Below are 15986 nucleotides of genomic sequence, written 5' to 3' on the forward strand. Positions count from 1 at the left end.
TTAGTTGTTGTGGGTCCCACGATATAATCTTGGATGAATTATGATGATGTCAACGTGGCATTGAGAGAGTGATGGTACATCTTAAGCGGTCTGTATGGAACCGCTGTAAAACGAGACCTCGCTTTATTTTTGCCATCATGTGTGTCTTTGTATGACCAGTCAATCAAAGACTCATTGATTTCTTGCCGTTTCGTTACAACGTGCGAGAGATTACCCTTTTTCTCTTTCTTTGTTTCCGCTCATCTATGATTAAGCCATAATCATTCCTGTCTAATTATTTAACCCTTTCCTAGATTGGTGCTTTAGTTATGGTTAGTTATCAAGAACGACTATTATCGCAATTAAGTGCAAAGCCTGGGAGGTACAAATAGCTATGTATGTATAGTGGTCCCTAGACTACTCTCGTCATTTAGGATTTCTAAGTAATTATAAGGGTTATAATCCCGATTTTCATAGTGGGAGAGAATATAAGAACCATCAGACCACTTGATGGTTTTCAAAACTGAAAAAGTACGAACGTGATTACATATATAATACGGATAAAGGGCATAGGGTTGTACACTGAAATTTGGAGATTTTTTTTGAACAAATTATCTTTTCGAATAACACTAAACGTACTAAAATTGGATTGTACCATCACATGTCATTTTCCAGGAAACAACATCAAATTGCTTATTTTTTAATCTTTTCGAATTTCCTCATGTATCTACTAAAGACTGTTTTTTCTTTCTTTTTGACGAAAAGAAATTTTTATAAAACTTACAACAACAAAAAAAAAGTTTTACATACAATGCTTTTCAACCCATACACTTTTTTTAGGTAAGTCAAGATATATTAATAGATAGAGCAATTACAAAAGTTATAAAAATGGCAAGGCCCCGAAAAGCTAAAAAAGTGAAGAAGGCATACAAGCCCTTAAAATTATCTAAATCTGAATAACTAGTACCAGCACTCTCAATGTTAGTTAACAAAGTTGGCCTTCCTTGGAACGTTAAAACAATTCCCTTTTCTAAATTTGCTGCATGTTTCGACATAGTATCAGCAAAGAAATTAATTTCTCGGTATACATGTATCTAAACGTAATTCTTGCATACAAAGTCTTCAATCTTGTCCATCTTCCTATCACACGCATGGTAACTTCCCACTAATAAAAGCACACACTTGACATTTCCTATTACTATCCCAACTGTTAGAGTCTACTACTCCATCATTAAACTTGTTAAAAAACTTAACTAATTTGTCTGCATTATAATTTCAACACCTCTGAATGTAATAGAGGAAAGAACCCACAAAATATTTGAAGAATTTTAAAGCTTTAAACAAAATTGTTTTGCATTTACTGTTCAGAGCAGAATTGTTCTTCTTCATCCCTCTTATGACATTTAGATTGACATTAAGAAAGATAGTTTGTCTTACCCATGGCCTTGATCCCATTTTGTTGCTTCTCCACATGGATTTTAACTCGGCTTCTTCAGAGCTAGAACATCTCCATGTTCTTCCCGCAATGTCATGGACATGACCTTCATTACTCAACATAATAATCACATAAGCTTATTTCCTTGTACTCTTCTGAAATGCTACATGCGTAAACATTATAAAAAAAATTTATCATGCACTTGAGATACTTAAGGGCTCCGGAACCGATCTAGAAATACTTAAAGGCTAAGTTTACTTGGGACCCAAATTTGTGATTACTATATAAGTAGGATTATATGGTGATGGGTTAAAATAGTTTTCCTTATGGTTTTCTAGAGAGGGAGTCAGAAAATACACAATGTAGTTCTCTAAGGTTTTGAGGGATTCCATCTCGCCTCTTGCGGTGGAGTTTCGTGAGAAAAGAGAGACTATTCTCTGGTGTTGAGAGAGTATATCGTTTTGAGAGGGAATAGTTCGTTAAAGATGTTGAAGATATCGTTTAGTAAAGAGAAGATCACCTTGTTTATCGATGGTGGAAAACACATGTCAGTGTTGAAAGAGAAATCATTTAGAAGAGATCGTCTTGTTACATGAGATAATTATTATCTTGTTTAGTTAGACATTATTCGTTAGTTTATGGAGTATTTTGTTCATGAGGGTTAATTTAGAATTTATGATCAACACAATGTTGGATAATAGTTTATTGATTAATTCATCAATCATTGAGTGTGTAATTCCCTATCCAGTGGTTCCATAATAATGAAGAACAAGTCGTAGCCGTTTGGTGGATATAAATAATATACACACATTGTGTATATTATTGAACCACGTCAAATCTTGTGCATTTTACTTATAGCTTTGTTTGTGTTTGCATCTTGTTTATTTTTCATTCTACGTCGATTTGAAGATATAGTGTCTTGTGGGCCAATCCGAGTTGGATTTCCCCAACAAATGATGCGTTTAGTTGTATTCCTTACAAATAGCATAGTTAAGGTGGAGAATATTGAAGTTAGATTTTATTTTATTTTCTACAGTAGAGGAAAGTTTTAGTGTCGAAGGATTTGATGTTTTCGAATATTCAGGTATGAAGGATTTGAAGTTATCAATTATTAGTAGATGCATAGATTAATATTATCAAGCATTCAAGTGAGAAGGGCTTAATGTTATCAATTTTGGGTATGAAGCAAGTTAAAGGGTTTTAGAAGAATGGGATTACTTTGATTTTATCTGCATTCATTTTGGTGGTACTTTACATCGAAGGATTTTATGTTAATACTTGTTGAAGAATATAACCGTATGTATTAGCTCCAAGTACGTATTCGTGTAACCATGTTAATTTGGTTAGTTGGTTGTGCTTTTTTGCTTCGTCTTGTATGAGGATCTTGTGGACTATTTTGGAAGACAAAGTTGTTTTCATCCGGGGTTTGTTCGCTAAGAAAATTATGTTTTGATTAAGTAAGAGTGTTACGGTTGAAAACATAAGTTTTCTTTGTATGTTGGTTGAAGTAAATGCGACAACTTTTAGTATGTCAAATTCTTATATTGTTCTTGTACAAATGGCATAAGTTTGATATAGGCGGTCATCAGTTGGATCATGTTATTATTATTCTTTTGACTTAAAAAAGTCGAAGGATGTTAATAGGAAGTTAGACTCGAGGATGTTATGGATTTCATAAGATAATGAAAATTTGTTTCGAAGAATTTGAGTTCCTTATGCATACTTGTTGCGCATGGCTACAAGTAAATTTAAGCGTTATAATCGTTTGATAACGCGTGGTACCTTTTTGGACTTCCTATGAGGAGATTTCAGTTGTGGTAGAGCTATGGTTTCTTATTCTTCAATACAAAATAACTTTGTCAACACAAGTTATCGCATATGTTTTTTGTGAATATGATTGAGAAAGGGTTATTTTTGTGTTGAGTTTTACATAGTAAAACTTGTCAATTTAAAATTATGTGAATGTTATAGCTTCGAAAGGCGTGTATCTTTGGAGAGCGATGTGGCTGCAGATTTTGGGTATCATTAAACTTCATATACATGATATGTTAGCAATATCCATTTGGATGTTTAGGACATCTTTCTTACCATTTAATATTGAAGCAACACAAAACAAATAGTTAATGCTCTTATGGAGCTAACATGTATAGACAAACATGCTTCTGTTGGCGTTTATACGAGACCAGTTTTCTTCGTTTTAGTTTACCTTTACGGTCAACAAATAAATTTAAATTTCAGTTGACTTCAAATTAAAACTCAAAGGTCATTTCTCAGTCCGTTTTTATGCACACTTCCCTAAAAAATGTATATTTGATATCTTAATTACATTGTGGTAATTGAATATATATCCCCCTTTTGATGGGTTTTACAAATATCCTTATCACACAATAAATATATCCCTCTCCTTGTACAAGCCCATCAGGGGCCCAATAAAAAATTAGAGACTTCCAAGTATACCCCCAGTATATATTCAATTATAAAATCAAATTTCAGTTGTAAACGAAATTAAAACTGAAAGAGAGAGAGAGAGAGATTCAGCTGCAGAGAGAGATGAAATCTGTGAATCGACGAGAGATACAAACAAATATTGAAATTCTTCTCCTCATCCTTCTTATTCTTCATCTTAATCAACAGAATCAGAGATTTTCAGTCTGTTTTTCAATTATTATTAATCAACAGAAATCACTAGATCTGTTTTCCTGAAACAAATTGGTAATGTTGATGTTTATTTGAAGATTCATAAAGTTGCTTTTGATGATTGCATGTTCGTTTCATAGATTTATATGTCCTTACTTTTGATTTCAGTGTTTTGTTTTTTGTTGATGTTGCAGAGATCGTGATTTATGTGGGAAGATTGATTTCGTGATTATTCTGTTAGATTGATTGGTCGATATTGATACAATTTGATCTCGAGATCCTTATTCATCTCTTAAACAGATACATTTTAATTTTGATTTGTTATTTAATTTTTTTTTTCTTAGATCTGCTCATCAACTTTGGTTTTATGTTTATGCTGAAATGTTGAAGAATCTTGTTTGTGATGAAATTTAGACACTACTGATTATGTTTTTGATGAAATGTAGATATTATTTTAGGGGTCAGGATAGTGTGACAAAATATTTTAACAAAGCAGTTTGACAAAATTTCTAAACCATAGGATGTAATTAATCTATCGGTTGAGAATTTCAGGGGAAGTGGCATCTAGCTATTGTTATTCCTCGTTTGATTGTATCCTTGCCGAGACTTAGGAAATAAAATCTTAGGAAATAATGTGATTTACTTATCTCATCTTGATGACAGTCACGCTCATCACCGTGATCAACTTTTTCTATAAAGAATTAAAACCTCTCTTTAAAATGTTTATTGTCATTCAACGTGGTAATTTTCTTCTTGTCAAACTTCTACCGGATTTGAAGGTATCCTCCACTATCACCACCAACAATAGTTTTTCCTACTTTAACATCAGAATTAACACATAACCAATATCAATCTCTTTTAGTGCAATATTGTGTTTAAGCGGGATTTATTCCTCAAATCTGAAATTGATCACTATCATGCCTGATTTTGAGTGGGTATATCAACTTGTGATGAAAAGAACTCTTATCACTTTCGCATCATTTCATGAAGACGTATATATGAAACTCTATAATGATCAATAAAATGAAGAAAGGAATAAAAGGAACCAGAGTTGTTTGATTTAACACATTAACACATTAAAAACTCAAATTTCTATCACTGATCCAAAAGAAAATCCAAAAGAAAAGATCTGATTTCTATCGATCTAAAAGAATTATTTGAAGCATCAGTAAAAAAAATTAAGAAAAATCACAGCGCCATCTACTGAATCAATCAAAATAAAAAAGCAGAATCGTCATAAAGACAAACTAAAGACGGTTATAAGCAGAAGTATTCTTCATAGAATTTTGACCAATTATGCCAAAGCAGCCAAACACAATATAGAGCCTGCTCAATTTCCAGGTCAGCAACCTTATAAACCATTATATATAAATAATCATACGATCCCCATCCTTTTTCAAAATCTTTTGTTAAAATGTTTTGTCATGGGATCCCGACCCTTATTTTAGATCAACCTTGATTGTTGATACAAAAACTGGGATGATTTTCGTTTATTTGTGTCAACTGTTGTTGTTGATCCAAATTTCTGAACACAAAATGTTTTTATTTTGTGTTTTTATTTCTTTGGTAGATGCATTCATTTTGTTGATAATGTAGCTTTTATTTTAGGTTTCTCACATTCTACATTGAATTTAAATCTCACGAGGGGGCGTAGCCCCCGAGTGAGGTGCGGCGTAATATTATATGTAGCTTAGGGTAGTTTAGACTGCTTTCTTTTTGGTTTGCATTGAAATTCATGCTTTAACTACCTCTTATTGGTTCAAATGTGATATTTTACACAGATTTATTGGATCAACTGTGATTGTTTACGCATATTTATTGGACAACTGTGGTTTTTTACACAGATTTATTGGATCAACTGTGGTTGTTTACACATATTTATTGGATCAACTGTGATTGTTGATCCAAAACTATGATTGCTTACACATATTTATTGGATCAATTGTGGTTGTTTACACATATTTATTGGATCAACTGTGATTGATGATCCAAAACTATGATTGCTTACACAAATTTATTGGATCAACTATGATTGTTTACACATATTTATTGGATCAACTGTGATTGTTTACACATATTTATTGGATCAACTGTGATTGTTGATCCAAATTGTTAGAGCATAGCTCGGTCAACCTCGCATGTGTTGCTATATCAAGCATGTTTGTCAATGTTAGTGATCAAAACTATAAGTCTTGATTTCTAGCCTATTAGCTAAGTCTCGGACTATGATAGGAAAAGTGTAGTTGAGCTCAAGGACTTCATGGCGATTCAACGACAACGACGAATATCTACACAAGGAACCGTGGAACTTCATCAACAAAAAGGTATGTGAAGACTTGAACTTATCTATCACTGAAAAGTCTATCTATTCTATCTCCTACTTCTTATGAGACAAAAGTCGTGTGCTATATAGACTAGATCATACACATTTGATATTTCGAGTTGAGTATTCAATGCTTATCTTTTTCTCGAAATCATGTGTTGGTAAAGCGTTTCGCTTTGATCAGACTTATCTTCACCTAGTGACGAAAGTCATGAAAAGTTTCAATCACTTTGAGAATTACTCTGACGTGAATCGGTTTGTGAATAACGGCTACATAGCGTCCTCTGAGAATGTCTCAATGGTTGGAATGAGAGTTTAGATTACATAACCATGTATTCCTTAAACCGAAGTTTTCGAACTTTGTTGATCAAGATAAATCGGTAGGATTGTGGAATTGGCCTTGCCAAGTCCGCGAACTGACGGAAGTTTTCATACCGAAAATTTCTGCTGGGATTTTTTCAAAACTCGTTTGTGTGCTAAGTCCGCGAACCCAGTCCGCGAATTGGCGGAAGTTCTCGATCGAGAATTTCTGCTGAGTTTGGAAAACTCAACCGATTGAACTTAAGTCCGCGAAATTGTTTGTGAGCTTAAGTGGTTATGATCTAAAGATGTGCTATGAACATGATACATTAAATTACTAAGGAATGCTTTTGCAACCGTGGCTATAATGTTCATGAGCCGATTCAATCGAATCGAATCATCTTTGTGTTCAATTGTGTCTTGTGTAGTACATGAGATCTCATAGCAATTGAACAAATCTTAACTAGTTCATCTGAAGTCAATTGAACTAGTTATGGTGGAGAAGAACCGGGTTAATGTGAGATGCTCATATGGTTAACTTTTGGTTACTATGTTGAACCAACATACGCGTACACGTTTGGGCATGGTTTTCACGAACCCATTAAATGTTTACCAAGTGTGTATGACAAGCTATGTTTTTCGATCTAACGTTTGAGAAATATTAGCTCGAATCTAAATCAGGTTTTTATCTAACGGTGAATACGGATTGCTTTGTACCTAAGGCAAAAGCCTGATTTGAAAGGCTATATATAGGGGACTTCTAGCTAAAGCAAAACTGATAGGTGTCTAAAACGCCTAATTTTATATCTAGTATTTATGTTTTCTTTGTTAAGTTTTCTTGTAAATTATGTATCTTATGTTTGTTTTTGAGTACTTAGGTACTTTGGGTTCATTTGGAGCGAAAAGGAGTAAAAAGGACCAATTCACAGGCGAGCGAAGCTAGCTACGGTTGAGAAAGAAAGAAGAAATAGACGCAAAACGACAAAGAGTTATTTGACAGGATGTTGGGAGCTCGTCCGCAGATAAGGGGCGACCAGCTGGAGTTCTCATAGAAAGCACTAAAGGCAGGCGTTTAGTTATCAGGGGCACTTCGATATTGGGGTGTAAACAACCGTCCCATTCTTTCTGTCCTAGTAAGATCGAGAGGGAGAAAATCAGGGTTCTCATTTGCTTTTCTTCCCCAATTCATTCCCTGCAGCCGAAATTGAGAGAAATGGAGACGGCTGCATAGCTTTTGATGCAGAGAAATGAAGAAGAATCAGGGATTGACAATGGATGTTCATTGAGTGCTGTTGACATCAGTGAGGGAGGAGATTTCAGAGAACAGAGTAAACGAAGGTTGAACTGAATCGGGTTAGGGTTTGAATGGATGAAGTTGGTGTTCAGTTGGTCTGAGATGAGGGGTTCAGAAACTGCAGATTATGGTGATTGAAATTGTTGTTGCTTCATGGGTTTCGAGTGGAAAAGTTAGGATTTGAAGCTGAGAAGAAGAAGGAAGAATGGAGTGATTTGGTGGCATTCTGAACCAGAAAGAGGAGAAGAAATTGAGTCGTTGAAGACATGGGTTTTGTTGAGTATTTGGGGTGAATCAGTGGCTCGATTTTGTGAGGAGATTATAGCTCAAGTTGTTGGCAGTATTGGGTTCAAAATGATGAACATCTGGTGGAGTTTCAAGATTAGTTTGAACCAGGTACGATTGCAGCAGGGAAGGATGCATAGATGCTATTGAAATCCGCAGTGACTAACTGCAACACACACATATGGTGTTCGAGTAATTGCCTGATAGAGCTTTTCTTCACTATTTCAAGCTCTAGTTGGGTCTGCTTGCTGGAATTGTTGCTGCAATGTTCGAGTGTGTATTTGCCAAGGGGCTAGTGGATTATTCTACAGGTTATGAACAGGATGGAGCTGGTAGAGTTTGTGTTGGTCTGGGGTTATGTCGTTGTTCGAATTCGTGATGGTGGACTGGTTAGTGCTGATACTGTTGGTCTGAATGTATGAATTGATGGATGTTACAGGGAAGGAATGGTGCTGCTGGATTTGATCTGGTGGTGACTGAATTGACGCACTTGAGCTGTGATGTAGGCTTGATGAACTTAAGTTAGAAGCAGTTATTGCAGGTTAAGGGACTGAAGTTGTGTGTGAAATGCAGTCAGTGTTGCAGCTGGTTGTGTTGAATGTATTGAACAGCTGCAGGTGATGGCAATTGTGGTTTCAGATGGGTGCAGCTACACGGAATTGTGAATTTGTATGGATGTAGTTTCTGCACAGGTAGTTGAGATAGAATTGGTGCTGAACTGAGATTGCAGAAAAGTGGAGATGGGTTCAGTTGATGGCAGTGTTGGTCGTGTTAGCTTCTTGTGATGCTGCTGCTATGGGATTTCGAAGATAGAGGATATGGTGGTACAAGCTGAGTTGATGGACAAGGGTTATGGTCTGTTGTTGGTGCAGTTTTGGTGGGTTGAGTGATGTTGAGCTATATTGGCTGAAGAGGAGATACAAATAGAGAATGAGAGCAGTTCTGCCAAGAAGAGTTAGGAACAGCCTGTAGTGGTTGCAGCTGCGATTGTAAGTAGATGAGCAGCTGGAGTTGAAGCAATGACATGGATCTGGTGGTTACTGTGACTAAATGCGAGGAGTGGTGTGCTGCCTAGAGTTTGCAAGACTGGTTGGTGGAATTGTAGCTGCAGTTGAGTGTCTGGGATGCTGCGAGGAGTGTGTTGCCAGGGTTGTGAATTCTGAGATTGAATGTGTATTGTGAATTGAACTCAGTTGCAGGGTAATTGCAGCTGCTGATATTCATGGGTTCCGGTGATGAGATTGCAGTCGGAAACTGATGGTCTGATGTTGTAGTTAACAGGGTTCAGTGCCTGAGAAATTAAAGGGAATGATTTGAGATGGAGGCATTGAAGAAGCTGAGTTGCAGATTGAGGCCGTGGTTGTGTGCAAGGGACTGATGCTGGTGCTTCTTGTTGTGTAGAGCTGAAAAGAAGTTGACAAGGGTTTGAGCTGACGACAGAGAAGTGCGTACAAGGGCTTGATAAAGCTGCAATAGATATATGTTTAGGTTGAATGAAGTAAAGCTGCAGGGAAGAACATTAATTCCTGCCTGAGATTAATGTTGCAAATGGGAGATGCCGCTATTGCTGAGACAAAAAGAAGCTGCAGTAAGCTGCAGTATATGGGGATAGTGAAATTGTAAAGAAGGAATTTGTGCTGCAGTTTGGTGTTGTGTCTTGAAGGTGGGATGTATGAAATTCAAGAAGATATGAAGCTGTTGCAACTAGAGCTGTCAAACGGGCAAGCTAGGGTCAACCCGGCCCTAGCTTGACAAGCCATGGACGGGTTAGGGTCAGCCCTAGCCCTAGTACTATTCATGTACAAGCCAAAAACCCCAACCCTAGCCCTAGACGGGTTGGCTCTAACGGGTTGCGGGTTGGCTTGTTAAATGGGGTGGTTGAAACTAAAATCACTTAAATGTATAAAAAATTTAGTGGGCAGAGGGATCACTACTCCGTAATCCTAAATTAAATGAAACTTGGATTGTATTAAATCATCTAAGGAAATATGAACTTTGATTTCTAGCACAACACCCTAAAATTCTTAAATTAGTAACTTAAAATTCATAAATTAGTAACTCACATGAAATTGACGGGTAACCCGCGGGTTGATCCTAACCCGGCTTGTTTTTACTAGGGCTAGATATGACAACCCTAACCCGGCTTGTTTAGACAACAAGCCAAGCCGAGCCGGGTTAAAACAAGCCAAGCTAGGTCCAACCCGCGGGCCGGGTTAGAAATTGACAGCTCTAGTTGCAACACAAGATCAGGCCAGTGCACATGGCTTTGGCTTTGCAACTCAAGCTTAGATCCCACTCAGACGAGTCAGAGCATCTGACTCGGTAACTGACTCGTTTCCGTTGACCAGATGTTGACTGTTAGAGACCGTCAGACATAACTGTTGACTAGAGAATATTCTGTCAGAGGACGACATCATCTCAGATGACCGGCATCGGATTTCTGGCAGACTCCGACCAATTTCCGGCGATGACGTCAGCACCTTCCGACGACCAGTTTTGACCCTAAATTCCACTTGGGGTTTTCTCACACATGGGCTTGGTGGATCACTTGGAGATGAGTTTTTATAAGACCCAATATTGAAAAGAGTATCCTTTTGGAATGGTATAAGCATATAAATAGAAAACTCTTTCTCTAAACCAACATATCTCCATGAGGGAGAACTTCTACTTGCTTTCTAGGTTTCACATGATAGATTCTTCTAAACTCTTTATTTTTATTGGTTGAAGATGTAGTTGGATTTTGCAACCAGGTTATGATTTTTATGAATTAGTTTTCTCTCAGTATTATCGTTTGGTTTCTACCGCTTATAAAAATTGCATGATGGATGTATTGCAATATGATTGAATGTTTGTTTAGTTAAGTCTAAAATTGATTGAACTCACATCCATATCTATATCTAATTTAGGGTTCATCATCAAGCGATAACCTTGAATACGAGTAGCATGATATGATTACGGTTTGTAGTGATACACTCTTGTAATCATATGTAGAAATTGACCTTTGTCCGAATTGTCATGCGCAATGTATGACAATTGCATTGATTAGCCTATTTCTTAAACTTAATGCTCCTAGGAATTGAACTTAATTAGCGCAAGGCGTTAGGTTATTCTTTAGGTAGAATTCACATACGCATCTCTAATGTGTGTGTTGATGACTTAGGAAATTTACGGAGTATTCTTGCAATAAGGTATTCTATGGCTTTTGATGATAACGAGATTAAATACGAATTCTAATCATACATTCAAAACTTGTTTGCTAATGAAGATGAAACCTTTATCCAATATTTTCTCATCCTTGATTTGCGTGCTTTATTGTTTTGTTTGCTTTTATTTTACTTTTAGTTTATATAAAAATCAGAATATCCCCCTTGTTACTTATAAGAAACCATAGCATTTTGACAACCTAGACCTCTCTGTGAGAACAATCCTTTCTTACCCTTGCTATATTATTTATTTTGAGTTGTGAGAAAGTAATTTATTTTTGACGCATACGACTGCGATCAAAAACTTAATCCCCACACGTCTGTGTGATACCAGTGTGCTCGCTAGAGTCGATCTCCATTAACCTTTGATTTTTTTTCTCTAAAATCAGGTTAACGACTTAAAGACTTCATTGGGATTGTGAAACCAAACCGATACTACTTTTATCGTAGTTGTGTGATCTGATCTTGCATTTTCTATCATACGAGTACAATCGATTGATTGGCTTGAGATCGTGAGAGTTCTCCGATAGGCAAGATAAAGAAGTCACAAACATCTTCGTCTCACTGTTTGTGATTCCTCGATAATCCGCTTGTGTAGTCAGGAAGGATTATTGAGAGGTGATTGATTAATCTAGGCTGTTCTTCGGGAATATAAGACCGGATTAATCAATTGGTTCATGTTACCTTGATTTCATATCTAAAGACGGAACAAAACCTAGGGTTTATCTGTGGGAGACAGATTTATCCTTTGATAGACTTTTCTGTGTGAGATAAATTTGTTTATTGTTAAAGCCTGCTATTTTGGGTCGTAGCAACCCTTAGTTGTGGGTGAGATCAGCTAAGGGAATCAAGTACGTAGCATCCTGCTGGGATCAGAGGCGTAGGAGTACAACTGTACCTTGTATCAGTGGGAGATTGATATGGGTTCAACCATAGTCCAGTCCGAAGTTAGTTTGCAGTAGGCTAGTGTCTGTAGCGGCTTAATACAGTGTGTATTCAATCTGGACTAGGTCCCGGGGTTTTTCTGCATTTGCGGTTTCCTCGTTAACAAAATTTCTGGTGTCTGTGTTATTTCTTTTTCGCATTATATTTTTATATAATTGAAATAATACAGGTTGTGCGTTAAGATCATCAATTGGAAATCCAACCTTGGTTGTTGATTGATATTGATTGATCCTTGGATATTGGTCTTTCGTACTATCCAAGTTATCTCTCTTTGATAAAGACTCGCAAATTTCTATTTTCTTGAGTAAATATCAAATCGAGAGATTGAGATATAAACTATTTGATATATCTTTTTATTGATTGAGTCTGACTGTCTAGTTGATTCTCATAAAAAGTATATTGGAGTTTGTCCATACAGATTGATAAGCGAAATATTGGGTGGTGTTGTTAGACCCCCGCTTTTTCACAAATTTCTGAACACCACTATATGTTATGGTTGTTGCAGACCAAAGATGGTTGTTGCAGAGTTCAAATTTTTCAATCAGGCCGTCTCGCATCCTGTTTCAGGATCAACTACTGTCAAGGAGATATTAAGTGTGGTGAAACATAAGTGGCCTTATGTTCCTGAAGACCTCATACTTTTTGGTTACACTGTAGATGGGATTTCAAATGTCATCAATCACAATTTGGATTTGAGGTTTTTCATTCACTACTGCAGCTCACAAGGGATTGACTTGTTGAAGTTTGAAATCAAGTTAAGGACTTGTGTTGGTTCTATTTCTTCATCATCTTCTTCTGCTCCTGCTTCGTCGTCATCATCAAGTTGTATTTCAAGCGATGAGGTAGTTGTTGTGGAAGACATCACTGATGATGCGTGTTTGATCAAAAAGGTCCCGAAGAAGTATGATGCTTGGGTCAACATATTAACTGGAGTAGGGCAGTTGTTTGAAGGTGGTATTGCTGAAGTTAAGGACTCTGTTAAAAAGTATGAAATATGTAGTGGTCGCAACTACAAATTAGTTAAGAGTGACCTTGAACGATACACTGTGGAGTGCAAGTTCAAGAATGATGAAAAATGTCGCTGGAGGTTCCACGCCTCTCTCCTTGCCAATTCAAATGGTATATTCCAATGCAAGAGATATATTGCAGAGCATTCATGTAGTTTAGCTTCTTCAAATCCATCAAAAGTTAGGATGAAAAAATCGTTTATGAAGAATATATTGTCAGATGATTTACGAGCATCAAAGAAGAAGAAGACTGCTTATGACGTTATAGATTTACTCCAAATGGAATATGGAGTTGACCTCACGTATAGTCAGGCATACCACAGTTTACAATTCACCAAGAAATTTCTTTGGGGTGATAACATCAAGTCCTATTCAGACTTTGTTTGGTATAAATATGCCATTAAACAATATAATCCTGGAAGTGTTGTCAATTTTGAGTATGATAGTGTGACGCGTCGGTTCAAAAGGTTTTTCATTGATTTTGAAGCTCCCATAACTGGTTTCAACAATTACTGCCGTCCAATGCTATTTATCGATTGTACCTTTCTCACTGGGAAGTTCAAAGGTGGTCTTATGGTTGCTTGCGGTAAAACTGGTAACCAAGGTATGACTTTTAACCTTTTACTATTTTTTTATTTTGTATCCATTTATGTTTAAACTTTTTACTGTTGATCCATCAGTATGCATTCATTTTGTTGATAAATGTAGCTTTTATTTTAGGTTCCTCACATTCTACATTGAATTTAACTTTCACGAGGGGGCGTAGCCCCCCGAGTGAGGTGCGACGTAATATTATATGTAACTTAGGGTAGTTTAGATTGTTTTCTTTTTTATTTGCATTGAAATTGATTCTTTAAATACCTTTTATCGGTGATATTTTACACAGATTTATTGGATCAACTATGATTGTTTACACAGATTTATTGGATCAACTGTGACTGTTGATCCAAAACTATGATTGCTTACACAGATTTAGTGGATCAATTGTGATTGTGGATCCATAAATTATATTTTTTTTTGAATCAGCTTGTATTGTTGATCCATCAGCATGGATCAACTTCCATTGTTGATCCAACTGAAATGGATCAACTTTGTTTGTTGACACTAGTTCCAGGTCACTTATTTTTGTTTTTTGGTTTTTGTAGAGATCTACCTAGTTGTATTTGGAATTGTTCCTTGTGAAAGTTGTGAGAGTTGGCAATGGTTCTTAACCAATTTGAAGGGTATTATTCGTGAAGATCGTCCACTGACCATTATATCAGATCCTGGAATCGGCCTTTTGAAGCATGTGCCTGAAGTCTTCCCAGATGTTTTCCATTCTTACTGTTCATACTATATGAAAGGAAATATTCATGTTCCAAAGGGCAGGAGTAGACAAACTGCAGTCAAGTTATTCGAAGAGTGCAACACTTCATTAATAAAGGAAAAATTTTATGTTGCTGCGAAGACTATGAGTAATCTAAAGTTGGATTCAGTGCTTGCTTGGATGATGAAGATTCAATTCGATAATTGGGCTGCTCATGCATTTATAGGAGAAAGGTGGGGTGAGAACACATCTAATATTGCTGAGAGTTTTAACAACGTTATTAAGCATGATAAGTCGCTTCCAGCACTAGAGCTTGTCGATGTTATTCGTGCTAAGATAATGGAGCAGAATTACAAGAGGTTATTGGAGTCTAACAAGTGGACTACAAGGCTTAATCCTCATATGCAAGAAAGGTTTAACAAGAGGATAACTGACTGTCGTTCATACAAGTTTCAAAGATCAAGTGAGAAAGTATTTGAGATCATTTCTCCAATAGGAAAGCATACTGTCAACTTGGATTCTAGAACTTGCAGCTGCAAATGGTGGCAAAAACATAGCTTTCCTTGCACTCATGCAATGAAAGCAATGTTGCAGATTGGAAATGATGAACCGTACAACTACATTAGCCCTTACTATACTTCTGACTACTATAGAAGGTTGTACTCTCGACCCATATATCTTATTCCGGACTCTGAGAAGCCACCTGGAATTAATGAAAAGGGGTATGTTTTTCCTCCCAATGGTGTTCGAGAACAAGGTGGAAGTCCTAAAGGTGTTAGGTATATGAGTTCTCATGAAAAGGTGCGCAAGAAGAGGAAGTGTGGCCAATGTGGGATACTGACCTTTCACAACCGTCGAACATGTCACAGATCTCCTTTGGCTCCTCGTGCACCAACGTTTCGCAAGGTGTCTCATTCCAGAATGGTCAACTTCTTGAAGAAGATGTTATTTTGAAGTTTTTGTGGTGTTTTCATATTCTGAACAACTTGTTTTAGGTTTCTTATTAGTTGGTTGTTTCTTTTTCTTTTTTATGTTTTTTTGGTTTGCACTTGATTTTTTTTTATGACATACAATGTTATTTGTTGTTATGAGTTTTATTATTTTCTTTGTTAAGTATATCTCAGTTGGCAGGTTCCAGGTTTATTGATTTTACAAGAAACATACTTATATAAATGGTATCGACTGCATTTGTTGATCCTTTTTTTGTGTATCAACTTCCATAATTGATCCAACTTAAATGGATCAATTTTGGTTGTTGACACTATAGTGTGG

General features: G+C 36.4%; 1 protein-coding gene across 1 annotated transcript; it reads left to right on the plus strand.

Moving 5' to 3' along the window:
• The first annotated feature begins 12913 nt into the window (after positions 1-12913).
• On the plus strand, positions 12914-15668 carry LOC113312597. Its single transcript, XM_026561340.1, has 2 exons — positions 12914-14012; positions 14554-15668. Exons 1-2 carry the CDS (start codon positions 12914-12916, stop codon positions 15666-15668), a joined length of 2214 nt encoding a protein of 737 aa, XP_026417125.1.
• The last annotated feature ends 318 nt before the right edge of the window (positions 15669-15986 follow it).

Source organism: Papaver somniferum, chromosome 9 (assembly GCF_003573695.1).
Source record: "Papaver somniferum cultivar HN1 chromosome 9, ASM357369v1, whole genome shotgun sequence".
In the NCBI taxonomy this organism is placed as follows: Eukaryota; Viridiplantae; Streptophyta; class Magnoliopsida; order Ranunculales; family Papaveraceae; genus Papaver; species Papaver somniferum.